This window comes from Oncorhynchus clarkii, chromosome 17 (assembly GCF_045791955.1).
Source record: "Oncorhynchus clarkii lewisi isolate Uvic-CL-2024 chromosome 17, UVic_Ocla_1.0, whole genome shotgun sequence".
Classification (NCBI taxonomy): Eukaryota; Metazoa; Chordata; class Actinopteri; order Salmoniformes; family Salmonidae; genus Oncorhynchus; species Oncorhynchus clarkii.
In genome coordinates, this window is record NC_092163.1 from 67,134,684 (window position 1) to 67,159,793 (window position 25,110).

The following is a 25,110-nucleotide window of genomic DNA, read 5'->3' on the forward strand; positions in this document are numbered from 1 at the left end:
TGAGGAAGAAACACAAACCTGACCTCTTGCTTTGATTGCTTGGAAAGCAGTTGTTAGCAGCCCTCACATAAAGCATAGTTAATAATGCAATAGTCCCAATGCTCAGATATTTCCACAAGCTGGTTGTTGGGTGGTGTTGCTCTTATTAAGCCTGCAATTAAAGCTGTTCCCAGGGAGGGACCGTGTCGCACCATGTTTGAGTAAGGAAACGATGCAGACACAACACAGTTTGTACCGTACACCAAGGATTGTTGTGCTTCTAAGCCAAAAACCCACATTTAACTAATGTAATATGTTTTCAAACATAGCTAAAGCACAGAATTGTTGCAAAATGAGTGTAATAGAGCTAGGGTGTTAACTAACTGAATAATGCAGCAGGAGATGGAACTGCCTTGATGTAGAAGCTGTCATGATGTAACTACTGTACAGGAGTGAAACATATTAACAATCTCACTTTATCGACTTACAAATGTATACATATGGGATATTTAGGTAACCTTAATAACTATGAAATTACATTACACATTTACACACTATACTACCAACTTGAAAGCCTGCTAAAGCCACACTTCAATTCAGACAATACTTTTATGGAAAGATCTGGACAGAATTCTTCTTTTCTATTCCCTAAAGGCAGGAAGTAAAAGGTGGCAGACATGATTTAGCATCTTGTGAGAATAGGAGATTTGTTTTATTGAAATCCAATCTACGGTCTGTGAGACCACAACACCTCCAGCTATGGACTGATTTCTTATAGCTGATCAAATGCCTCTCAGCGAATAAAAAGCCTTTTAACACTAATTGCCTTTTTTAGGTTTTTGACCTTTTATGAAGGAAAAAATAGGAGAGTGCAGACAGATGCTTTAGGAGATAGGGATGATTTGTCACGTTTGAAATAGATTCACATACACGTATCATTTATTAAATTTCTAAGTACAAGTAGTGCTAGCTGTGGGCTGCAGACCGGCCACTGTAGTGTCACTATCTGGGATACAGTATTCGAGTAAAACGAAGAGCTATTGCAGTTCATTATGCTAGAAAAATGCTTTTTGTTCAATTCTTACTTATTCAAGAATAGTGACAGTTCAACGAGCTCAATGTTTAAGCTGAAGTACAAGGACCCTCTGTCCTGGTCTACACTTTTCAACAGATGTATTCATAGCTTCTTTAGAAATTGCATGTTATCTGTATGCTTGAAGCCGATGCTCAACGTTTCTCAGCTATGATGCTAGCTTCACCCCTGCGTTACATGACTTTTGAAATGCCTTTATACGAAAGTGCTGCTCCAAAAAAACACCCACTGCATGGTTATGTGCTGCTGTCACCTAGAACCCGTGCAATAAAACATGATGCTGTACAAACAACCAATTTGTGTAAAAGAAGGTCAGAGGTTTAGAGCTGACAGGGATGGTCAGACAGGGATGTCCTTTTTCTCTGGAAAGAAACCCCCCGTTGAAACGCTTTGGTCCCTCAGTCCCACACACTGCTGTCTAAAAACACTATTAATAAACCATTGGACCTCACATTATACTGGAGAACGGACCTGAGGGGTTAGCTGTGCCAAATATCTCTCTCTGTTAAAATCCTTCTTAAACAAAGCATAGAGTCACTATACTTGTGCCAAGGTGATTGATATCGGTATTCAGATGTTTAAGTGTTCTAATAAAATCTAATTTTATTTGTCTAGCTAGACCTTACCGTGAAAAGCTTACTTACAAGCTGCTAGAAGTAAGTCAGAAAATACTTGCAAAAAATAATAATAACCAGTCTACAGTATATAAAGGGTAGAGGTCGACCGATTAATCGGAATGGCCGAGTTTTCATAACAATCGATAATCTGCATTTTTGGACACCGATTATGGCCGATTACATTGCACTCCACGAGAAGACTACGTGGCAGGCTGACTACCTGTTACGCGAGTGCAGCAAGGAGCCAAGGTAAGTTGCTAGCTAACATTAAACTTCTCTTTTAAAAAACAATCATTCTTAACATAATCACTAGTAATAACTACACATAATAACTACACATGGTTGATGATATTACCAGTTTATCTAGCTTGTCCTGCGTTGCATATAATCGATGCGCTGCCTGTTAATTTATCATCGAATCACAGCCTACTTCGCCAAACGGGTGATGATTTAACAAGCGCATTCGCGAAAAAAAACACTGTTGTTGCACCAATGTGTACTTAACCATAAACATCAATGCCTTTCTTTAAAATCAGTACACAAATATATATTTTTAAACCTGCATACAGTGGGGCAAAAAGGTATTTAGTCAGCCACCAATTGTGCAAGTTCTCCCACTTAAAAAATGAGAGAGGCCTGTAATTTTCATCATAGGTACACTTCAACTATGACAGACAAAATGAGAAAAAAAATCCAGAAAATCACATTGTAGGATTTTTAATGAATTTATTTGCAAATTATGGTGGAAAATAAGTATTTGGTCACCTACAAACGAGCAAGATTTCTGACTCTCACAGACCTGTAACTTCTTCTTTAAGAGGCTCCTCTGTCCTCCACTCGTTACCTGTATTAATGGCACCTGTTTGAACTTGTTATCAGTATAACAGACACCTGTCCACAACCTCAAACAGTCACACTCCAAACTCCACTATGGCCAAGACTCTGTCCTCCACTCGTTACATGTATTAACAGTTTCTAACCCCAAACTATAAGACTGCTAAACAGCTAATCAAATGGCTTCCCTGACTATTTGCATTAACCCCCTTTTTAATGCTGTTGCTGTTTATTATCTATACATAGTCACTTTACCTGTACCTACATGTACATTTTACCTCAAGTGCCATTAACTGTTCATGAAAATCGCAAATTAAATTAAATAAATATATTAGCTCTCAAGCTTAGCCTTTTGTTAACTTCTTGACTATACTTGAGACGCAGATGTCTCAAGTAGACACCTGGAAATGCAAATGCGCTACGCTAAATGCTAAATGTACTCGTTACAACTCAAACCTTGATCAAAATTCACAAGCAGGGTATTGAATTAAAGCTACACTCGTTGTGAACCTAGCCAACAAGTCAGATTTTTAAAATGCTTTTCGGCGAAAGCATGAGAAGGTATTATCTGATAGCATGCACCACCTGAAAATGCCTGAATGCGACGTAAACAAAGACTCTGCTTATCCGACGCAGCACAAAACGCAGAAATAAAATATAAAACATTCATTACCTTTGACGAGCTTCTTTCTTGGCACTCCTATATGCCCCATAAACATCACTATTGGGTCTTTTTTTCGTTTAAATCGGTCCATATATACCCAAAATAGCTTTGTATGGAAGCTGTGTCATTCAGAAAAGAACATCGTTTTTAAACGCTGCGTAATTTTTTTAAATTAAAAAAGTCGACGATAAACTTTCACAAAACACTTCGAAATCCTTTTGTAATCCAACTTTAGGTATTAGTAAACGTTTATAATCTATCAAAATGATTACAGGGCGATGTATATTCAATAGCTCCTCGTTTGCAAATCAATGGCTGCCCATGTCCACATTAACAACATCCGGGTGAAGACTGGAAGAAACGGATGCCAGATAGATGGATTTTCCAACAATTAATTCAATTGAAAATGACGACAATGGCGACATCGTGTGGAATTTGTATGAATTGCATGCAGGTCGATATTAAATTTTGCCCTCTTTTAACAACTCATGGAAGTGACTTATGGAAATTATTATTAGCTTTCAGAGAGCAGTTTTTCTTGCGTTTTTCAATGAAACACACAATCTGTTATAGTCACAGCCGTGATTTAACCAGTTTTAGAAACTTCAGAGTGTTTTCTATCCACACATACTAATCATATGCATATACTATATTCCTGGCATGAGTAGCAGGACGCTGAAAAGTTGCGCGATTTTTAACAGAATGTTCGAAAAAGGAAGGGGTAGACTTAAGAGGTTTTAACAACACTCATCTCAGATTTTCAAAATATGCTTTTGAACCATAGCTAAACAAGCATTTGTGTAAGAGTATTGATAGCTAGCATACCATTAAGCCTAGCATTCAGCAGGCAACATTTTCACAAAAACAAGAAAAGCATTCAAATAAAATAATTTACCTTTGAAGAACTTCAGATGTTTTCAATAAGGAGACTCTCAGTTAGATAGCAAATGTTCAGGTTTTCCAAAAATATTATTTGTGTAGGACAAATCGCTCCGTTTTGTTCATCACGTTTGGGTGAGAAAAAACCCGAAAATTAAGTCATTACAACGCAAACTTTTTTCCAAATTAACTCCATAATATCGACAGAAACATGGCAAACGTTGTTTAGAATCAATCCTCAAGGTGTTTTTCACATATCTATCGATGATAAATCATTCGTGGCAGTTGACTTTCTCCTCTGAAGAAAATGGAACGCGCATGGACCTGGAGATTACGCAATAATTTCGACGGAGGAAACCGGGCGGACACCTGGTAAATGTAGTCTCTTATGGTCAATCTTCCAATGATATGCCTACAAATACGTCACAATGCTGCAGACACCTTGGGGAAACGACAGAAAGTGCAGGCTCATTCCTGGCGCATTCACAGCCATATAAGGAGACATTGGAACACAGGGCATTCAAAATCTGGACCATTTCCTGTATGAAATTTCATATTGGTTTCGCCTGTAGCATTAGTTCTGGGGCACTCACAGATAATATATTTGCAGTTTTGGAAACGTCAGAGTTTTTTCTTTCCAAAGCTGTCAATTACATGCATAGTCAAGCATCTTTTCGTGACAAAATATCTTGTTTAAAACGGGAACGTTTTTTATCCAAAAATTAAAAGAGCGCCCCCTATCTCGAAGAAGTTAAGGATCCTTTTTGACCTAGATTTGGCGCTCCGGTACCACTTGGCATGTGGTAACAGAGAGAACAGTCTATGACTTGGGTGGCTGGAGTCTTTGACAATTTTTAGGGCCTTTATCTGACACCGCCTGGTATAGAGGTCCTGTATGGCAGAAAGCTTGACTCCAGTGATGTACTGGGCCATATGCGGTTGGATGCCTTGCGGTTGGATGCCGAGCAGTTGCCATACTAAGCATTATGCTCTCGATGGTGCAGATGTAGAAATGATCTGAGGACACATGCTAAATCTCATTGTCGTGTCTTCTTCACGACTGTCTCGGTGTGTTTGGACCCTGATAGGTTGTTAGAGATGTGGACACCTAGGAACTTGAATCTCTTGACCTGCTCCACTACAGCATGCTTGGCCCTCCTTTCCCAGTAGTCCACAATTATCTCCATAGTCTTGGTCACGTTGAAGGAGAGGTTGTTGGCCTGGACCCACACTGCCAGTTCTCTGACCTCCTCCATATAGAGCTCCTGGATGGCAGGGCTCGGCCCCAGTGATGTACTGGGCTGTCCACACCACCCTCTGTAGCACCATGCCATACCAAGCAGTGATACAGCCAGGCAAACTGCTCTCAGGGGTACAGCTGTAGACCCTTTTAGGATTTGAGGGTCCATGCCAACCCTTTTCAACCTAAAGAGGGGGAGGAGTGTGCGCATGTGTGTGGACCATTTTAAGTCCTTAGTGATTTGGACACTGAGGAACTTGAAGCCTTCGACCCGCTCCACTGCATCCCCGTCGATGTGGATGGGGGCGTGCTCGCCCACTCCCCCAGTTTCCTGTAGTCAACGATCAGCTCCTTGGTCTTGCTGGCATTGAGGGAGAAGTTGTGTTTCGGATCACACTGACAGGCCACAGACCTTCTCCCTGTAGGCTATGTCACGACTGTCGTGTTGTCAGCAAACTTGATGATGGTGTTGGAGTTGTGCATGGCCATGCAGTCATGAGTGAACAGTCAGTACAGGAGGGGACTAAGCACACACCTCTGTGGAGCTCCCGTGTTGAGGGTCAGCATGGTGATATAGCCTACCCTCAACACCTGCAGTCAGCCCGTCCGAAAGTCCGGGATCCTGTTGCAGAAGGAGGTATTCAGTCCCAGGTTCCTAAGCTTGGTGATGAGCTTGGAGGGGACAATGGTGTTGAACGTTGAGCTGTAGTCGATGAACAGTATTCTCACATAGGTATTCCTCTTATCTAGGTGGGTGAGGGCAGTGTGGAGTGCAATTGAGATTGCGGTATGCAAATTGGAGTGGGTCTAGGGCAGTCCTCAGGACCCCAAGGGGTGCACGTTTTGGTTTTTGCCCTAACACTGCACAGCTAGTTCAAATAAGAAAAGCTTGATGATTAGTTGATTATTTGAATCGGCTCTGTAGTGCTAGGACAATAACCAAAACCTGCACCCTTTGGGGTCTCGAGGACTGAGTTTGGGAAACGCTGGTCTAGGGTGTCTGGGATGATGTAGTTGATGTGTGCCATAACCAGTCTTTTAAAGATATAAGTGCTACAGGGCGGTAGTGATTGTTGCATGAAGCCTTAGAGATCTTGGGAACAGGAATGATGGTGGTCATCTTAAAACATGTGGAGAACATCGACTGGGACAAGGAGAGGTTGAAAATTAGCGTGAATATGCCTGCCAGCTGTTCTGTACATGCTTCGAGAACGCGCCCTGGAATATCGTCGATACCATAACCTGATTAAAGACCATACGCATGTCGGCCTTGGGGAGATCACCCAGAGTTCTCTGGGTCGGTGATGGCCCTCACGTCTGGCACATTGTTGTTATTGTCGAAGCGTGCATAAAACAATTGAGTTCATCTGTAGAGTGGCTTCATTGGGCAGATCATGACTTCATCACCCCTAGTGGCGAAGGAGACTTGTTGATGGAAGTTGGGCATCGCGTGTCTTAATGGCACGGATTTAAAATCGCCGGCAACCAGAAAAGCAGCTTGTTGATGAAGAGGAAAACCCCTCCTGATTTCCCTGACTCCACTGTCCATGGAGTGAACATGGAGTGCTAGTATTCATCCTATGAATAGCATGTTGAATAGCATGTTGTATCAGAAGCCTGCATGTGTATTTAAATGTTTTATTAAAAAAATACAAATATTATTTCACCTTTATTTAACCAGGTAAGCTAGTTGAGAACAAGTTCTCATTTACAACTGCGAACTGTCCAAGATAAAACAAACCAGTGCGACACAAACAACAACACAGAGTTACACATGGACTAAAGAAGCGTACAGTCAATAACACAATAGAGAAAAAAAAGAAAGTCTATATACAGTGTGTGCACATGGCGTGACGAGGTAAGGCAATAAATAGGCCATAGTAGCGAAGTAATTACAATTTAGCAAATTACTTCTGGAGTGATAGATGAACAGATGATGGTGTGCAAGCAGAAATACTGGTGTGAAAAAGAGCAGAAAAGTAAATAAAAACAATATGGGGATGAGGTACAGTGCCTTGCGAAAGTATTCGGCCCCCTTGAACTTTGTGACCTTTTGCCACATTTCAGGCTTCAAACATAAAGATATAAAACTGTATTTTTTTGTGAAGAATCAACAAGGAGGAATGGGAAAAAATGTCAGTCTCTCGATGTGCAAAACTGATAGAGACATACCCCAAGCGACTTACAGCTGTAATCGCAGCAAAAGGTGGCGCTACAAAGTATTAACTTAAGGGGGCTGAATAATTTTGCACGCCCAATTTTTCAGTTTTTGATTTGTTAAAAAAGTTTGAAATATCCAATAAATGTCGTTCCACTTCATGATTGTGTCCCACTTGTTGTTGATTCTTCACAAAAAAATACAGTTTTATATCTTTATGTTTGAAGCCTGAAATGTGGCAAAAGGTCGCAAAGTTCAAGGGGGCCGAATACTTTCGCAAGGCACTGTAGGTAGATTGGGTGGGCTATTTACAGATGGGCTATGTACAGCTGCAGCGATCAGTTAGCTGATCAGATAGCTGATGTTTAAAGTTAGTGAGGGAAATATAAGTCTCCAGCTTCAGCGATGTTTGCAATTCGTTCCAGTCATTGGCAGCAGAGAACTGGAAGGAAAGGCGGTCAAATGAGGTGTTGGCTTTGGGGATGACCAGTGAGATATACCTGCTGGAGCGCGTGCTACGGGTGGGTGTTGTTATCATGACCAGTGAGCTGAGTTAAGGCAGAGATTTACCTAGCATAGACTTATAGATGACCTGGAGCCAGTGGGTCTGGCGACTAATAAGTAGCGAGGGCCAGCCGACTAGAGCGTACAGGTCGCAGTGGTGGGTGGTATAAGGGGCTTTGGTGACAAAACGGATGGCACTGTGAGAGACTACATCCAGTTTGCTGAGTAGAGTTTTGGAAGCTGTTTTGTAAATGACATCGCCAAAGTCGAGGATCGGTAGGATAGTCAGTTTTACGAGGGCATGTTTGGCGGCGTGAGTAAAGGAGGCATTGTTGTGAAATAGGAATCCGATTCTAGATTTAATTTTGGATTGGAGATGTTTAATATGAGTCTGGAAGGACAGTTTACAGTCTAGCCAGACACCTAGGTATTTGTAGTTGTCCACATACTCTAAGCCAGAACCGTCCTAGTGATGCTAGTCGGGTGGGTGGGTGCGGGCAGTGAACAGTTGAAAAGCATGCATATGGTTTTACTATTGTTTAAGACCAGTTGGAGGCCATGGAAGGAGTGTTGTATGGCATTGAAGCTCGATTGGAGGTTAGTTAACACATTGTCCGAAGAAGGGCCAGATGTATACAGAATGATGTCGTCTGCGTAGAGGTGGATCAGGGAATCACCAGCAGCAAGAGCGACATTGGTGTGCTGATGGCTCTATTTGTTCAATTATGAATATTCAGAGCAAAAAACATGTTTTTTGGTAGAGGTATGACACACTGTTCAGCATGAGTACTATTCGTGTACTTCTGTCATTTACACAGATAGTAAAATTTCCCCTGTTGCTCATATAAGGGGAAATGTCTTGGCTAATGTTTTCAGGGAAACTCATGAAATTTACAGTACATGCAAATAGCAAAATACTGACCTCCTAGTGCTGCAAGGGAAGTTCTTATTCATTCTGGTGCATTTCAAACATGGGAAATTACCTGGGTGATTGACAGATAGTCAACTGAAAGGGCATCAAAGGCAAAGAATGATATGAACACGTTTGTTCAGTGTTGAAATGCTATCCAGGAGGATAACACTGGTGGACACGCTATGCTTTCTAGAAAGGCTAAAAATATGACTCCTGAGGTTAAATAATTGACCGCTGCATTCAAGGGAAGTAGGCAACCAGAATGGCTTAGTGTTTATAAAAACTACTATGCAGCATGCAGCATTATCTAGTCGGCCTTACAAATGTACAAAGCAACGCAGCATCAAGTATCTGCAGTCAAATCACAGCAGGTTATAAAAATTATACTCTGTGCTGGACATGTTAAAACGGTCAGCTATTTAACCCATCTTGAATAAGGGTCTGTTTCATATTCATTCATTTTATCAATGGAAATATCCATATACTGTATGGCAGGTGAGTTATGTACTGTGCAGATGAACCTTGGGTTTGATTCAGTTTTCTTATGAATGCAACTATTTTATTATTTATATTCTTTATTTATCCATGTGAATCTGGAACAATTGTCATGGTGTGAAATAGTCTATTTTTTTTTACTGTCTCGTCTGCGAGGGAATTCAAGCATCCATGTCAAGTATAGTTGAGAGAGAGGATTGGTGGGGGCTTGGTGGTTACAAGGCTTTGGCATTTTCTAGTTTGAAAAATTAATTGATTTCAAACCTCCGTTAACCTCATATTGATGTTGATGCTGTATTCTTGACCTCACAGAAAGGGTAATGCTGCATACTTTGACCTCATTATATGGAGTTCAATTACTGCACACGACTTAATAACGAGGAAACACATTATATTGTAATGTGGCTTGTGCGCGACAGCCCAGTGAGCATAGGTTTGAGAGACATACTGATGTATTAGTGATGGAGCCGGTTATATCACTCCTCTGGATGATCTACGTGACTTAAAGTAACTGCCCAGTGTTTCCAGCTTTCTGTGAAATATGACCTAGAATTACTTAGAACATGAGTGAAATAGTTTACCTTACCAAAAATTGTAATTTCATTATGTTAAATAGCAGCTGTTCTGTGTTGGAGTGGTGTGGGCATATAACGGTCATTAAAGATATTCATGCAAGTAGGCCACTGATTGGCCAGTTCATCCTCCTCAGGGAGATAACCCATGTTCTATGAGGAAATAGCAAGTCTTTTTTAAACAGTCTGCTGAAATATGTTTAAAGAGATTTTTTTTTAAGCATTTTTCCTACCATTTATGCTTTGGCCACAAATACAAGTATAGGACGAGTAAACAACATTATTTGGACATGAGTTATAGATGTCGACTCGGCCAAATTCATGTAGAAATGTGTGTTTTAGGGCTGTCATTCTCATTGAAAGCAAATCTATGAAGCAGTAGGTCTGATCTATGTGTGATATTTCTATACTTTCTGTTCTTAAATTGAGTTTATTGCGTCTTTTACTTTTAGTTTTGTACACCAGCTTCAAACAGTGGAAAATACAATATTTTGGGTTATGGAAAATATATTTCACAGCGTTTAAATGCTGCAATGGTTCTCTACACTATACTTGCTTGTTTTATTACATAAACTGAAATTAGTTGAACTGTTAGAATTTTTGACCCAGAAATGTCTGAGCAATTTCTGCATAGTGCATCTTTAACAGAATATACATTTTTCTAAATGAGATTTTCACTTGGCAGTTACTTTAATTGTCCACTGCCAACATCTAGTCACCACTGATAACACCCACTGTGTTTCAGCCGGTGCTTTTATCAAGAGTAGATACCATTCTGTTAGTAATATGAGGCACTGATGTTCTAGCCCAGTCTCAGGTATGTTAGTGCTTCAGCCAATCCCTCTGACTGTAGCCTTCATGCCATATGTATGGCATAACATGACATGACATGACAAATATAGTCAGGGGAGTTGGCTACTAAAGCACATACAGATGGGACCAGTCTACAGATATTCTGGTAGATTTCACTTTGAGAAGTGATTAATACTACTAGTTGATACTTGTAGCTTGTAGTTCTAGTCAATACTTCTGGATATTCAATCAATATTATTGTGAATATTACTGGAATATTAATTCATTAATCAATAATTAATCAACTTACTTCTAAATGAGGATCAGAACAGGCTTCGTGAATCATTTCCTGTACCTCCAAACAGTACAGCAATTGTGTCAGCAACAGAACTCTTGGACATCTTGATAGTTGAGCAGTGTTATAGTAGTTTCTCTGTTTATAGTGCTCCAAGCTGGCAGAGGTTGCACAGCTTTATAAGAAAGGGATTTGTGTGCTGTGTTTTAGCTCAAGGCTGTCTGCACCTCTATTCTGATGTTCATTATGGTGGTTATACAAAAAGTCAAGCTAAGGCAATGCACTATGTCCAGACAGAGTAGAGCAGAGTATAATGGGATTCTTACAGACAAGAAGTGTTTCAGACAAGAAGGTTACATACAAAGAACCAAATCAAATCAAATTGTATTAGTCACATGCGCCGAATACAACATTTGTAGACCTTACAGTGAAATGCTTACTTACGAGCTCCTAACCAACAATGCAGTTGTAAAAAAAAAAACAGATAAGAATAAGAGATAAAAGTAATTTAAAGAGCAGCAGTAAAATAAAAATAGGGAGACTATATACAGGGGAGTACCGGTACAGAGTCAATGTGCGGGGCTGTTTATTCGTTGAGGTAATATGTACATGAAGGTAGAGTTATTAAATTGACTATGCATAGAAAATAAAAACAGAGAATAGCAGGGGTGTAAAAGAGGGGGAGAGGGGGGGCAATGCAAATAGTCTGGGTAGAAATTTGATTAGGTGTCAGGAGTCTTATGGCTTGGGGATAGAAGCTGTTTAGAAGCCTCTTGGACCTAGACTTGGCGCTCCGGTACCGCTTGCCGTGCGGTAGCAGAGAGAACAGTCTATGACTAGGACAATTTTTAGGGCCTTCCTCTGATACTGCCTGGTATAGAGGTCCTGGATGGCAGGAAGCTTGGCCCCATCAATGTACTGGGCCGTTTGCACTGCCCTCTGTAGTGTCTTGCGGTCGGAGGCTGAGCAGTTGCCATTCCAGGCAGTGATGCAACCAGTCAGGATGCGCTCGATGGTGCAGCTGTAGAACCTTTTGAGAATCTGAGGACCAATGCCAAATCTTATCAGTCTCCTGAGGGGGAATAGGTTTTGTCGTGCCCTCTTCACGACTGTCTTGGTGTGCTTGGACCATGTAGGTTTGTTGGTGATGTGGACACCAAGGAACTTGAAGCTCTCAACCTGCTCCACTGCAACCCGTAGATAAGAATGGGGGTGTGCTCGGTCTTCTTTTTCCTGTAGTCCACAATCATGTCCTTTCTCTTGGTTATGTTGAGGGAGAGGTTGTAATCTGGCTGCTAAGAAGGACAATGTAAGGCTATGTATTTTTGGAAGTTGAAGCCCTAGGTAGCTATTGTGTGTTCTTCCTTACAACAGTTTTGATTGTTTCTGTTCCCATTAATGAATGTGCTCGACCCTGAGAGGGACTGTTTTAATGCTGTCATGGTGTGAGAGGGCTCTTGATACCCCGTGTACCTTTCTATTCAAGCAATAGACTGCTTGTGGCAGGACAATGAGAGAAAGACATCCAAGTTGAAAACCCATGGTAGAGAAATGTCTGGTAGACCAAGTCTGTAAAAACCTTTATCACTGTTGAAGGTCATATGGTTTGTGATTAATTAGGACACCAGTAGTAATTACTCAAGCATTACAAGTGCAGTAAAATACAATATCTGATCATTATACAATAGCTTATGTAATAGCTCATTCTCTCATTCCCTTAACTCTGTTGAGGCATAATTTATTGTCAATGTTGAGCCTACCTTTGTCTCAGAGGTCTGTGCTATTATTACCATAATAAGATATCACCATAGGCATATGCTATGATGTATGTATCAATGGTCAGTTATCTGACCTCTGTTGCTCAGCACACATCATTTGATACACTATCATGTCATGTCTGCCACTCAAATTAAGGACATTACCCAACAAGAAAAGCCTCTCATAGGACAGCCCCCAGGTTTCAAAGATATTTAAAGCTGCAATATGTAACTTTTTCTGTTATAGAGCTGTCATTCTCGTTGAAAGCAAGTCTAAGAAGCGGTAGATCTGTTCTATGTACACTATTTCTATGCTTCCCATTCTTAAGTTTGGTTTTTGCATCTTTTACTTTCGGTTTTGTACACCCGGTTCAAACAGCTGAAAATAATATATTTTTATTCTGGAAAATATATTTCATAGCAATTTAGATGGTACAATGATTATCTACACCATACTTGCTTGTTTTGTCGCATAAACTGAATTAAGCGAACTATTCGAATTTTAAAAGCCAGGAAATGGCGGACCAATTTCTGCATAGTACATCATTAAATGGTGCGTATGTCATTCATTTGTAATGTTTGTGGTGAAATGTTGATTAGGAGACTGATAATCCAGACTTGCTGAGGACAGCTTCTAATGTGGTTTTCATGTGGAAGAGATCGAGAATGTCATGTCTCGGTTCTGCAGTGGTTTATATGAGGGAGGTGGAGCTCCCCTGTCACTTCTGGGACCTGTCTTTCTTTGACAGATGTGGTGTCATTGGAGCTTCTGTGCTTGGTCATGCCCAACGTGTTTCCCATAGTGAGATACAGTACCTAACTCTTTTATTGGAGAACTGGGTTTATGGAAGTAACACTACGTCTTCATAAAGTTATGGCGTGGGATTGAGGTGGTCCAAATAAATGGCAGATTTTGCAACCAGTTCATCCAGCTGTTGTAAAGGAAATACATCTTGTCAATATGCAAAGTGATGAAATATAGCTTGAATCTTCAGGGAGAGGGATTCATTAGAGGACGCTGATTGAAATAAAGATAAGATATTAAATGTGACCCACTGACAAATCCAGGTTTAAGTTTCAGACCATATTTTTCTGAAAGTGAAGAAAATACAATATTCTGGTCTCATATTGATTTCTTGCTCCTAGTGTTTTGGAACCTATGATTATTGCATTGCTCAAGCGTGTCTTTGAAATGTAGTATTACAATTCAGTAAGCAAGAACTGAAGAAGACTTTCGAAACTGCTTCTGCCTCTGTTTAGATAGTGAAAAGCCAACAAGAGCCTGTTTGCGGTGTAATGGGATGGTGTGGGTTGTTATTATATACTAGATCCATGAATAAACATGTATTTACCTAGGGGACATGGGATCATTGCAGCTTGTTTTCTAGAGAAGCTTTGCAAATTGTACATTGCATTACTTAGCTTGTCATATTGCTGTATTGCCTTTGTAACGAGTGTACACAGCTTTTCCAGAGGCAGCTTCTGACATTTGCCTCAGACTTATTCTGGGTTGTTCTCTCAGACTCTGTGGCAAGCTGCATACTGTACATCCAACTGCCTACCCCCATTCTGTTTCATTTACATCTCTACTTCCTCTCCCTGCTACTGAAACCCATATCTATCCCAATTTGGCACTTTTTATGCAATGACAAGGTCCTTAAGAGGAACATCTCCGAGACAGTGTAAACATTCTGAGATAACCCTCAGTGCGGTTTTACATTTGTTTATAATTGATTGAATTGGGGCCTGTGATGACAGAACTCTCAGTCACAGAGGACAAGTAGATAATAGTCCATCACTGATTTAGATATACCTTTGTGACTCGAGGAAATATCAAAGGCTCAAACATCAGCACGTGAAACAGTTAGCTGTTGACAAAGTCCGTGCAAAAGAGGAACTATCTTATAAGCTTATTTTTTCATTTGAGTTACTTTGAACAATCACTCATTTTGAGATGTACACATATTATTCTGTCCTCTCCAAAAACGTGTTGTTTTTTGGGGTTGGAGTTGAGCAGAGGAGATGAGAGGGAAATGTGTAATTCAAATTTAAACAATACAGCAATTAGTTGTGTCAGCTTCTGAATAAATCCTAATTGGATCATATTTGTCTTTCAACAAACAATATGAAATACTTATTCAAAGACTGACAATAACAAAATTACCACGTTTCAAAGTTCACCATACACTACTTTCCTACCAAACATGGAATGCAGTTTCCTGTCCTGATGTAAATGAGTAAGCATTATATTTTCTGTAGGGCAGCAGGTTACAGTAAGCTAATGTTGTAAAAGTACTGCCATGGGACACTGTCTCTGGATGGCATTGATTTTATTTTTATCCCCTGCAGCCCCCCCCCCCCCCCCCCCCTCCCGCCCCCCTTCTCTTCTGCTCTTTACATTGATGGCTTGGAGCACTCAGATAATTACTATCCCTCTGAAACAATGCAGGCTCTTCAGGTTTGGGTACAGATTCCATGGCGATACCCCTGGTATTTCTGCTGGGGAATTAAACACATCTGACACTGACACTGGGATCACTGACATGTTTTTTTACACCTCATCTCCTGCTGTGGCATGCAACGTTTATGAACGTAGAAGTGAATTTTTATTATTAAGTGTAGATGTGCCACTGTATGTTCAAGAAGGAGCTACCAAAATAGGCTTAAAAATAGGTGTGTCTGGAACTGTATTGTTCATGGGTATGGGAATGCATGTCACTCGTAATTACTTTGCGCCAAACATGAAATCTGTGCTATTTTTTCTATTTTTGCCTCTGTAGCTTTTCAGGAAATAGAATAGGCTCCAGCCTGACTTTGGGATGGAGAAAAAAGGAGTAAGGTATTTTTCATGATAGTCTGTGCATTGAGAGTTACATTGTACATGTAATGGGTTTTTGGGGGGTTGAAAGAGAATATAGAGTCAGTTTTTAACTCAATCATCTAATTCCTTAATTTGATGTATACTTTCAAAGTAATGTCTTTGTTCACATTCAAGGCTTCCTTTTTTCAATTTTTGCCTAAAATGACATACCCAAATTTAACTTCTAATAATAATATACTATTCCAGGTTAGGCGCAATTTAGATTTTGGCCACTAGATGGCAGCAGTGTATGTGCAAAGTTTGGGACTGATTCAATGAACCATTGTATTTCTGTTCGAAATGGTGTATCAAGACTGTCCAAATGTGCCTAATTAATACATTTCCAAGTTCATAACTGTGCACTCTCCTCAAACAGTAGCATGGTATTCTTTCACTGTAATAGCTAGGTTAATTTCCGATACATTCATCATTTTTTAAAATCTAAATATCTAACCGAATGACGGTCTACAGTAGGCCGTGAAGATTAACAGTTTGGAAAGCATTGCCCTAGTCCTTGACATGTCATCAGAAGCGACGCATGCCATCATATTCCTTTAAAGTTAGATTATTTTACCTTTATTTAACTAGGCAAGTCAGTTAAGAACAAATTCTTATTTTCGATGACAGCCTAGAAACAGTGGGTTAACTGCCTTGAACTACAGATTTGTACCTTGCAACCTTCTGGATACTAGCCCAACGCTCTAACCACTAGGCTACCCCAACAAATACTTAGTTGTTACATCCATTATAGGACTTATAAGTTAATGATATATACTGTACCTATTCATTCTTGACGAATATAACTTAGAAATGCCTCATGAGCTTAGTTCAACCTTTGTTACACATTAGAACCCAAAATATAAGCCTGTTTTATGCCAACGATTATAAACAAAGTAAATGTAATCAAACACTTAGTTAAAACTATACTTTTGATATCAAACAAAAGCCAATGATTGCAAATTCAAAATTCAAAGTCACTCTTTTACCGTAGAACTGCCTTCAATCCTTGCACACATAGCTCGCTTTGAATTTAAGAGTGGTTACATTTCTCCAGGTAATTTGTAATTGTTTCAATTAAGGATTTCAGCTTTAATGTTTAACCAATATGCGGTAGATAGTACTTTTCTCAAGTGCTAATAAAGGACTGTCTTTGTATCTTATCATGGAATTAATTTCACCTGTCTCTTGTTATACAGAGTGAAGACCCAGAAAGGTACCAAAAGGATTCCATACATTTATGATTGGATGTGAGTCTACTTTGACCCCAGAAATCTGACGATGATGTTGCTATGGAAACTGCTGGTGCTGAAGTCACTCATGGGGTGCCTGGCAGGTAACGTACCTTATTAAGAACTTTTGATGCACGCAAGAGCTATTTTTGTGAAGTTTTGTGTCCTTATTCTTATGTATTTAGGGCAGGTTGCAGTGTGAAATCCATAGTTTAGAATGAAGCTAACTCAAATTACACCTGCCACAGGCAAACATAAATCATAATTTTTGTTCCATTACAATACAAATAATGAGGTTGCTAAATGTATTTAATATGAAAAGGGGTTGTTAAAGTAAATAATTGTATGGAAGGGGTGTCAGTCAGTAAAGGTTGACTAAAGTTAGTTTAATCACTATGAATATAAAGGAGGAGATTGTGTTGCAGACATGAAACTAAAAATGAAAATATTAAATTGGATGCAATGATTGCAAATCAGTGTGAGATTTAATCATTAGAGGAAAAAAATGGCAATGACATTGATTCTGTGGTAACTAACACTGCACCAGGAAGTGGGCAAAGAAACTCACCTTGAGCAAAAAAACTCACCTTGGGCAAAGAAACTCACCTTGGGCAAAGAAACTAACCTTGAGCAAAGAAACTCACCTTGGGCAAAGAAACTCACCTTGGGCAAAGAAACTCACCTTGGGCAAAAAAACTAAAAAGGGGTGATGATATTAACTAATAACAATTTTGATCTGAATGTGCAAACTGTCCAAACAGATCTGCAAGGAAGGTATATCTCTTTTAAATATGCTACTGGACAATAAACAGATGTGGCTAATTAATCTATATGGTCCAAATAATGATGAGGAACTTATTTGAAAATATACACTGCTCAAAAGACTAAAATAACACATCCTAGATCTGAATGAATGAAATATTCTTATTAAGTACTTTTTTTTTACATAGTTGAATGTGCTGACAACAAAATCACACAAAAATGATCAATGGAAATCAAATTTATCAACCCATGGAAGTCTGGATTTGGAGTCACACTCAAAATTAAAGTGGAAAACACACTACAGGCTGATCCAACTTTGATGTCATGTCCTTAAAACAAGTCAAAATAAGGCTCAGTAGTGTGTGTGGCCTCCACGTGCCTGTATGACCTCCCTACAACGCCTGGGCATGCTCCTGATGAGGTGGCGGATGGTCTCCTGAGGGATCTTTTCCCAGACCTGGACTAAAGCATCCGCCAACTCCTGGACAGTCTGGATGGAGCGGGACATGATGTCACAGATGTGCTCAATTGGATTCATGTCTGGGGAACGGGCGGGCCAGTCCATAGCATCAATGCCTTCCTCTTGCAGGAACTGCTGACACACTCCAGCCACATGAGGTCTAGCATTGTCTTGCATTAGGAGGAACCCAGGGCCAACCACACCAGCATATGGTCTCACAAGGGGTCTGAGGATCTCATCTCGGTACCTAATGGCAGTCAGGCTACCTCTGGCGAGCACATGGAGGGCTGTGCGGCCCCCCAAAGAAATGCCACCCCACACCATGACTGACCCACCGCCAAACCGGTCATGCTGGAGGATGTTGCAGGCAGCAGAACGTTCTCCACGGCGTCTCCAGACTCTGTCACGTCTGTCACGTGCTCAGTGTGAACCTGCTTTCATCTGTGAAGAGCACAGGGCGCCAGTGGCGAATTTGCCAATCTTGGTGTTCTCTGGCAAATGCCAAACGTCCTGCACGGTGTTGGGCTGTAAGCACAACCCCTACCTGTGGACGTCGGGCCCTCATACCACCCTCATGGAGTCTGTTTCTGACCGTTTGAGCAGACACATGCACATTTGTGGCCTGGTGGAGGTCATTTTGCAGGGCTCTGGCAGTGCTCCTCCTGCTCCTCCTTGCACAAAGGTGGAGGTAGCAGTCCTGCTGCTGGGTTGTTGCCCTCCTACGTTCTCCTCCACGTCTCCTGATGTACTGGCCTGTCTCCTGGTAGCGCCTCCATGCTCTGGACACTATGCTGACAGACACAGCAAACCTTCTTGCTACAGCTCGCATTGATGTCCCATCCTGGATGAGCTGCACTACCTGAGCCACTTGTGTGGGTTGTAGACTCCGTCTCATTCTACCACTAGAGTGAAAGCACCGCCAGCATTCAAAAGTGACCAAAACATCAGCAAGGAAGCATAGGAACTGAGAAGTGGTCTGTGGTTACCACCTGCAGAACCACTCCTTTATTGGGGGTGTCTTGCTAATTGCCTATAATTTCCACCTGTTGTCTATATCATTTGCACAACAGCATGTGACATTTATTGTCAATCAGTGTTGATTCCTAAGTGGACAGTTTGATTTCACAGAAGTGTGATTGACTTGGAGTTACATTGTGTTGTTTAAGTGTTCCCTTTATTTTTTTGAGCAGTGTATATACTAATCTATGGAACTCAAAAGCAAAAAATGACACTATTATTATGGTGGAGGATTACAATACAGTTTTAAGTGCCCCAATGGATTTCAAAGGAAATCACACTACATGCGCTTAGTGAAATTACAAATATCATGGACACGTTAGAACTAGTGGATATATGGAGGCCTAAAAATCCAGACCTAGTGAGATATACATGCGTGAGGCTTAATCAAGCCAGTCGTCTTGAATACTTTCATGTATCATTCACACTGGCACCAAAAGTCAAAAAAAGTTTTGATAGGAGCCACAATTTGGTTGGACCATCAAATAATTGCCGTCCACATTACTCTTACAGAATATTGGAAATGTAATCAAAACCTAGTGGATGACAACCTGTTTTTAACCAAGACAAATTATTTTAAAACTGACTTTTTCCTGCATAACATAGGTACAGCAGATCCCCAAATAAATAAATAAAAAATCCTACAATGTGATTTTCTTTATTTTTTTTCTCATTTTGTCTGTCATAGTTGAAGTGTACCTATGATGAAAATTACAGGCCTCTCTCATCCTTTTAAGTGGGAGAACCTGCACAATTGGTGGCTGACTAAATACTTTTTTGCCCCACTGTATATGGGGCGTACAACCATCTCAGCACTGCAGATTGTGCTTCAAAGACACAGGTTGGTCACTGGTTCAGAAATGGCTGAAAATACACGTGTTTAGCAGATCCTATTGCGGTGATAGCGAAATGCTTGTGCTTCTAGTTCTGACAGTGCAGCAACATTTATTGAAAAATGTACCCTGCAAATAGCACTGTTGGGAGATTTGGAAATCCACAGTCAATCAATCAACAATATAATAATAATTTTAGTAAAAATACAGTTGAAGTCAGAAGTTTACATACACCTTAGCCAAATACATTTAAACTCAGTTTTTCACAACTCCTGACATTTAATCATAATAAAAATTCCCTGTCAGTTAGGATCACCACTTTATTTTAAGAATGTGAAATGTCAAAATAATAGTAGAGTGAATTATTTAATCTTTTATTTCTTTCATCACATTCCCAGTGGGTCAGAAGTTTACATACACTCAATCAGTATTTGGTAGCATTTCCTTGAAATTGTTTAGCTTTGGTCAAATGTTTCGGGTAGCCTTCCACAAGCTTCCCACAATAATTTTGGTGAATTTTGGCCCATTCCTCCTTACAGAGCTGGTGCAACCGAGTCAGGTTTGTAGGCCTCCTTGCTCACACATGTTTTTTCAGTTATGCCCACAAATGTTCTATAGGATTGAGGTCAGGGCTTTGCGATGGCCACGCCAATACCTTGACTTTGTTGTCCTTAAGCCATTTTTCCACAACTTTGGAAGTATGCTTGGCGTCATTGTCTATTTGGTAGATCCATTTGCAACTGATGTCTTGAGATGTTGCTTCAATATATCCACATAATTTTGCTCCCTCATGATGCCATCTATTTTGTGAAGTGCACCAGTCCCTCCTGCAGCAAAGCACCCCCAGAACATGATGCTGCCACCCCAGTGCTTTACGGTTGGGATGGTGTTCATCGGCTTGCAAGCCTCCCCCTTTTTCCTCCAAACATAACGATGGTCATTATGGCCAAACAGTTCTATTTTTGTTTCATCAGACCAGAGGACATTTCTCCAAAAAGTTTGATATTTTTCCCCATGTGCAGTCTCAAACCGTAGTCTGGCTTTTTTATGGCAGTTTTGGAGCAGTGGCTTCTACCTTGCTGTGCGGCCTTTCAGGTTATGTCGATATAGGACTCGTTTTACTGTGGATATAGACACTTTTGTACCTGTTTCCTCCAGTTTCTTCACAAGGTCCTTTGCTGTTGTTCTGGGATTGATTTTCACTTTTCGCACAAAAGTACATTCATCTCTAGGAGACAGAACACGTCTCCTTCCTGAGCGGCATGACGGCTGCGTGGTCCCATGGTGTTTATACTTGCATGCTATTGTTTGTACAGATGAACGTGGTACCTTCAGGTATTTGGAAATTGCTCCCAAGGATGAACCAGACTATTTTCTGAGGTCTTGGCTGATTTCTTTTGATTGTCCTATGATGTCAAGCAAAGAGGCACTGAGTTTGAAGGTAGGCCTTGAAATACATCCACAGGTGCACCTCAAATTGACTCAAATTATGTAATTTAGCCTATCAGATGCTTCTAAAGACATTACATACTTTTCTGGAATTTTCCAAGCTGTTTAAGGCACAGTCAACTAAGTGTAAGTAAACTTCCGACTTCAACTGTATTCATCTTTAACTTACAATCTGTAGATACTATGCGATTAGAAATGCATGTGAAACATCACAGCACAATTGAATAATATATGGCACTTTGAAAACATAAGAGGGCGGTTTAGGGAGATAGGTGGGATAGACTGAGAGCTGAGGGTTGGGTTTATAATCTCATGTTCTATAATAGTTATAGAACTGAAAACTCAATGTATCATGTTTAAGTACATTCTATCCACCATTCTTAAATGGAAGAAGTTTGGAACCAGTAAGACTCTTCCTAGTGCTGGCCGCCCGGCCAAACTGAGCAATCGGGGGAGAAGTGTCTTGGTCAGGGAGGTGAACAAGAACCTAATGAGTTCCTCTGTGGAGATAGGAGAACCTTCCAGAAGGACAACTATCTCTGCAGCACTCCACCAATCAGGCCTGTGTGGTAGAATGGCCAGACAGAAGCAACTCCTCAGTAAAAGGCACATGACAGCCCGCTTGGAGTTTGCCAAAAGGTGCCTAAAGACTCTCAGAACATGAGAAACAAGATTCCCTTGTCTAATGAAACCGTGATTGAACTCTTTGGTCTAAATGCCAAGCATCTCGTCTGGAGAAAACCGGGCAACATCCCTACGGTGAAGCATGGTGGTGGCAGCATCATGTTGTGGGGATGTTTTCCAGTGGCAGGAACTAGGAGACTATTCAGGATCGAGGGAAAGATGAACGGAGCAAAGTACAGAGAAATCCTTAGTGAAATCCTGCTCCAGTGTGCTCAGGACCTCCGACTTGGGCAAACGTTCACATTCCAACAGGACAACAACCCTAAGCACACAGCCAAGACAACACATGTGTGGCTTCGGGACAAGTGTCTGAATATCCTTGAATGGCACAGCCAGAGCCTGGACTTGAACCTAATCCAACATCTGAGAGGATCTGCAAAGAAGAATGGGAAAAACTCAACAAATACAGGTGTGCCATGCTTGTAGCTTCATATCCAAGAAACCTCGGCTGTAATCGTTGCTAAAGGTCCTTCAACAAAGTACTGAGAAAAGGGTCTTTGTCATTATGGGGTATTGTGTGTAGAGTGATGAGGGGGGGGGGGGGTGATTAAATCAATTTTAGAATAATGCTGTAACATAAAAAAATGTGGAAAAAGTCAAGGGGTCTGAATACTTTCTGAATGCACTCTAGCTGTGCAGTAACGCTCCCCATCCATCCTGACAGAGCTCCCCAAATACAGGTGTGCCAAGCTTGTAGCATCATACCCAAGAAGACTCTATGCTGTAATCGATGCCATAGGTGCTTCAACAAAGGACTGAGTAAACGGTCTGAATACTTCTGTAAATGTGATATTTTATTTGTTTATTTTTAATGAATGAGCAAAAATGTATTAACACTTGTTTTGGTTTGTCATTATGGGCTATTGTGTGTAGATTTATGAGGAGAAGATTTTAAAAAATATATATATTTTAGAACAAGACAGTATCGTAACAAAATGTGGAAAAAGTCAAGGGTTCTGAATAGTTTCCGAAGGCACTGTACATGTAACTACAAAATAAAAAGTTGGAAAAATAACGTTTATTTTTGTCTTCCGAAGAGATGGGCCCCAAAATATAATAAATAAAAACATTAACTCTAAAAAAATACATAACAAAAATAAAAAGTTGAATGTCTATTGTGGACCAATATATTGTACACTAAGGGAATAAGGCCCATCATGGAAGCCCTCCTGTGAATACTCAAATACCTTCTCTCACACCCTGAACATAAGGGGAATTATGGAACCTGAAATCATTACCTCATGTCAAGGTTGAATGGGTTATATTGGTTTCTTTGGTGTGCATAGATACGGTATACTTTTGGGGCGGCAGGTAGCCTAGTGGTTAGAGTTTTGGGCCTCTAACTGAAAGGTTGCTGGATCAAATCCCTGAGGTGACAAGGTAAAAAATCTGTCATTCTGCCCCTGAACAAGGCAGTTAACCCACTGTTCCCCGGTAGGCTGTCATCGTAAATAAGAATTTGTTCTCGTTAAATACATTTCTTTTTTCAACTAGGCTTTCAGAAAATGTATTATATAACGACTGGACAATGGAGGATGGTAATCAGAAAACGATCAAGACCCAATATCAGTGTCATATCTTTGATTCACAGTGTCATATTATTGATACTGAGTCATATTTTGATAAGAGGTGTCATATTCTGTTTATTATAGAAAAAAAGAAAAAAAACACTGCACTATGCTTAAACTGTATAATTTACTGCAGAGTCAAGGGCATAAAGTTGAAGTATTTGACAACAGATGAAAATAGAAGATTTGGACTTCTATTGTCATGATCGAATGCCTCTTTAGCAGTAACTCTATTTGAAATAATTTGGTTTGTTGAACAGATAAGCTCTCCTCCAATTCTGGCAAAATATACATAATTAGGTTAACTATAGATAAAAGGTCATTGATAGCATTAACATTGATGTCAAAGTTTCATTGTTTTGTAACTCCTGTCATTATCTGTTTTTAGGCCAGATGCAAGTTATTTAGGTTATATAATAATTAGGGGGCTAAGGGGGAAGTAACAACGATCTAAGGTTGTTGCTGACATCTGCGTTGTGGATGGTGACATTTTTTAAAGTGCATACACTTAAAACATTTTTAAAAAGACTGACCTAAGTGAAGTGGTGAGTAGATTACGTTCTTCCAGTCATAGAAATGTCAGTGCACAGTGTATGAAAGACGTTGGTTAGTTCTTGTGAAGATTAAAGATGCTATGAACATGAAATAACCCATCCTTTCATCCATGCTTATCCATAATGGAAGTGTGTTTTTGTTCATTGAATTAATCCCTACATCAAACGTAATACAATAATCAGAAGTGGTATTATAATAACCCCCTTGAACCCCGTCATCACTGTCCACAGTGCCATTGAAAATCTTTCAGGGGGAAATATAGTCTCATGGGGAGTAGTTCTGATTTCTCTCTCTGCTTTTAAAGCTGCAGTGAAAGAAACACAGTAATACTTACTCTCTAATTGATATACAGTATAACAGGGGAACAGGGGGACATGAATCACACAGAAATCCTTATTGTGGGTTTTGGAGTGTCCGACATTCATGTACAGTAAAACTGAATTATAGCTTCATTATACAATGGGTGCCCGTTGTCCCTCCCAGGGCTCTCCAGCATTGATCACATTTTGATGGAGAGCTTTAATTTGTCTTTCTTACAAATTGGTGGGGTCAACAGTGAACAACAGTTGGATTTCTCAGTGTTTAATCAACAGGCTGATAAAGCATTATACTCTGGCTCTAGTATACCCTCCCATGCATTACTCAATCCAACACTAGACTTTTTTGAAATAGCAAACCTTTCTTATTTTCATGATTAGGAGTTGGGTTTTGATTATAAAGGACTCTGCCCACTGGGCACACACATCAATTCAACAACTATTCCATGTTGGTTCAAAGTAATTTCATTGCAATGACATGGAAACAACATTGATTCATCCAGTATGTGCCCATTGGGTGCAGACTGCATACTTGTTTTTGGTTCTTATAATGTCATTCAAATCTGACTCTGGTGGTCACTCAG

The 25,110-nt window shown here is 40.2% G+C and overlaps 1 protein-coding gene across 1 annotated transcript in view; it reads left to right on the plus strand.

Annotated features, from left to right (window-relative positions):
- LOC139371295 (contactin-4-like) overlaps nucleotides 1-25,110 on the plus strand; it is a 227,907-nt gene that overhangs the window by 14,619 nt on the left and 188,178 nt on the right. The window contains exon 2 of the mRNA XM_071111598.1: nucleotides 16,849-16,985. Coding sequence (XP_070967699.1) covers nucleotides 16,931-16,985 — 55 coding nt within the window. The 5' untranslated portion in view covers nucleotides 16,849-16,930. The remainder of the gene's footprint in view (nucleotides 1-16,848; nucleotides 16,986-25,110) is intronic.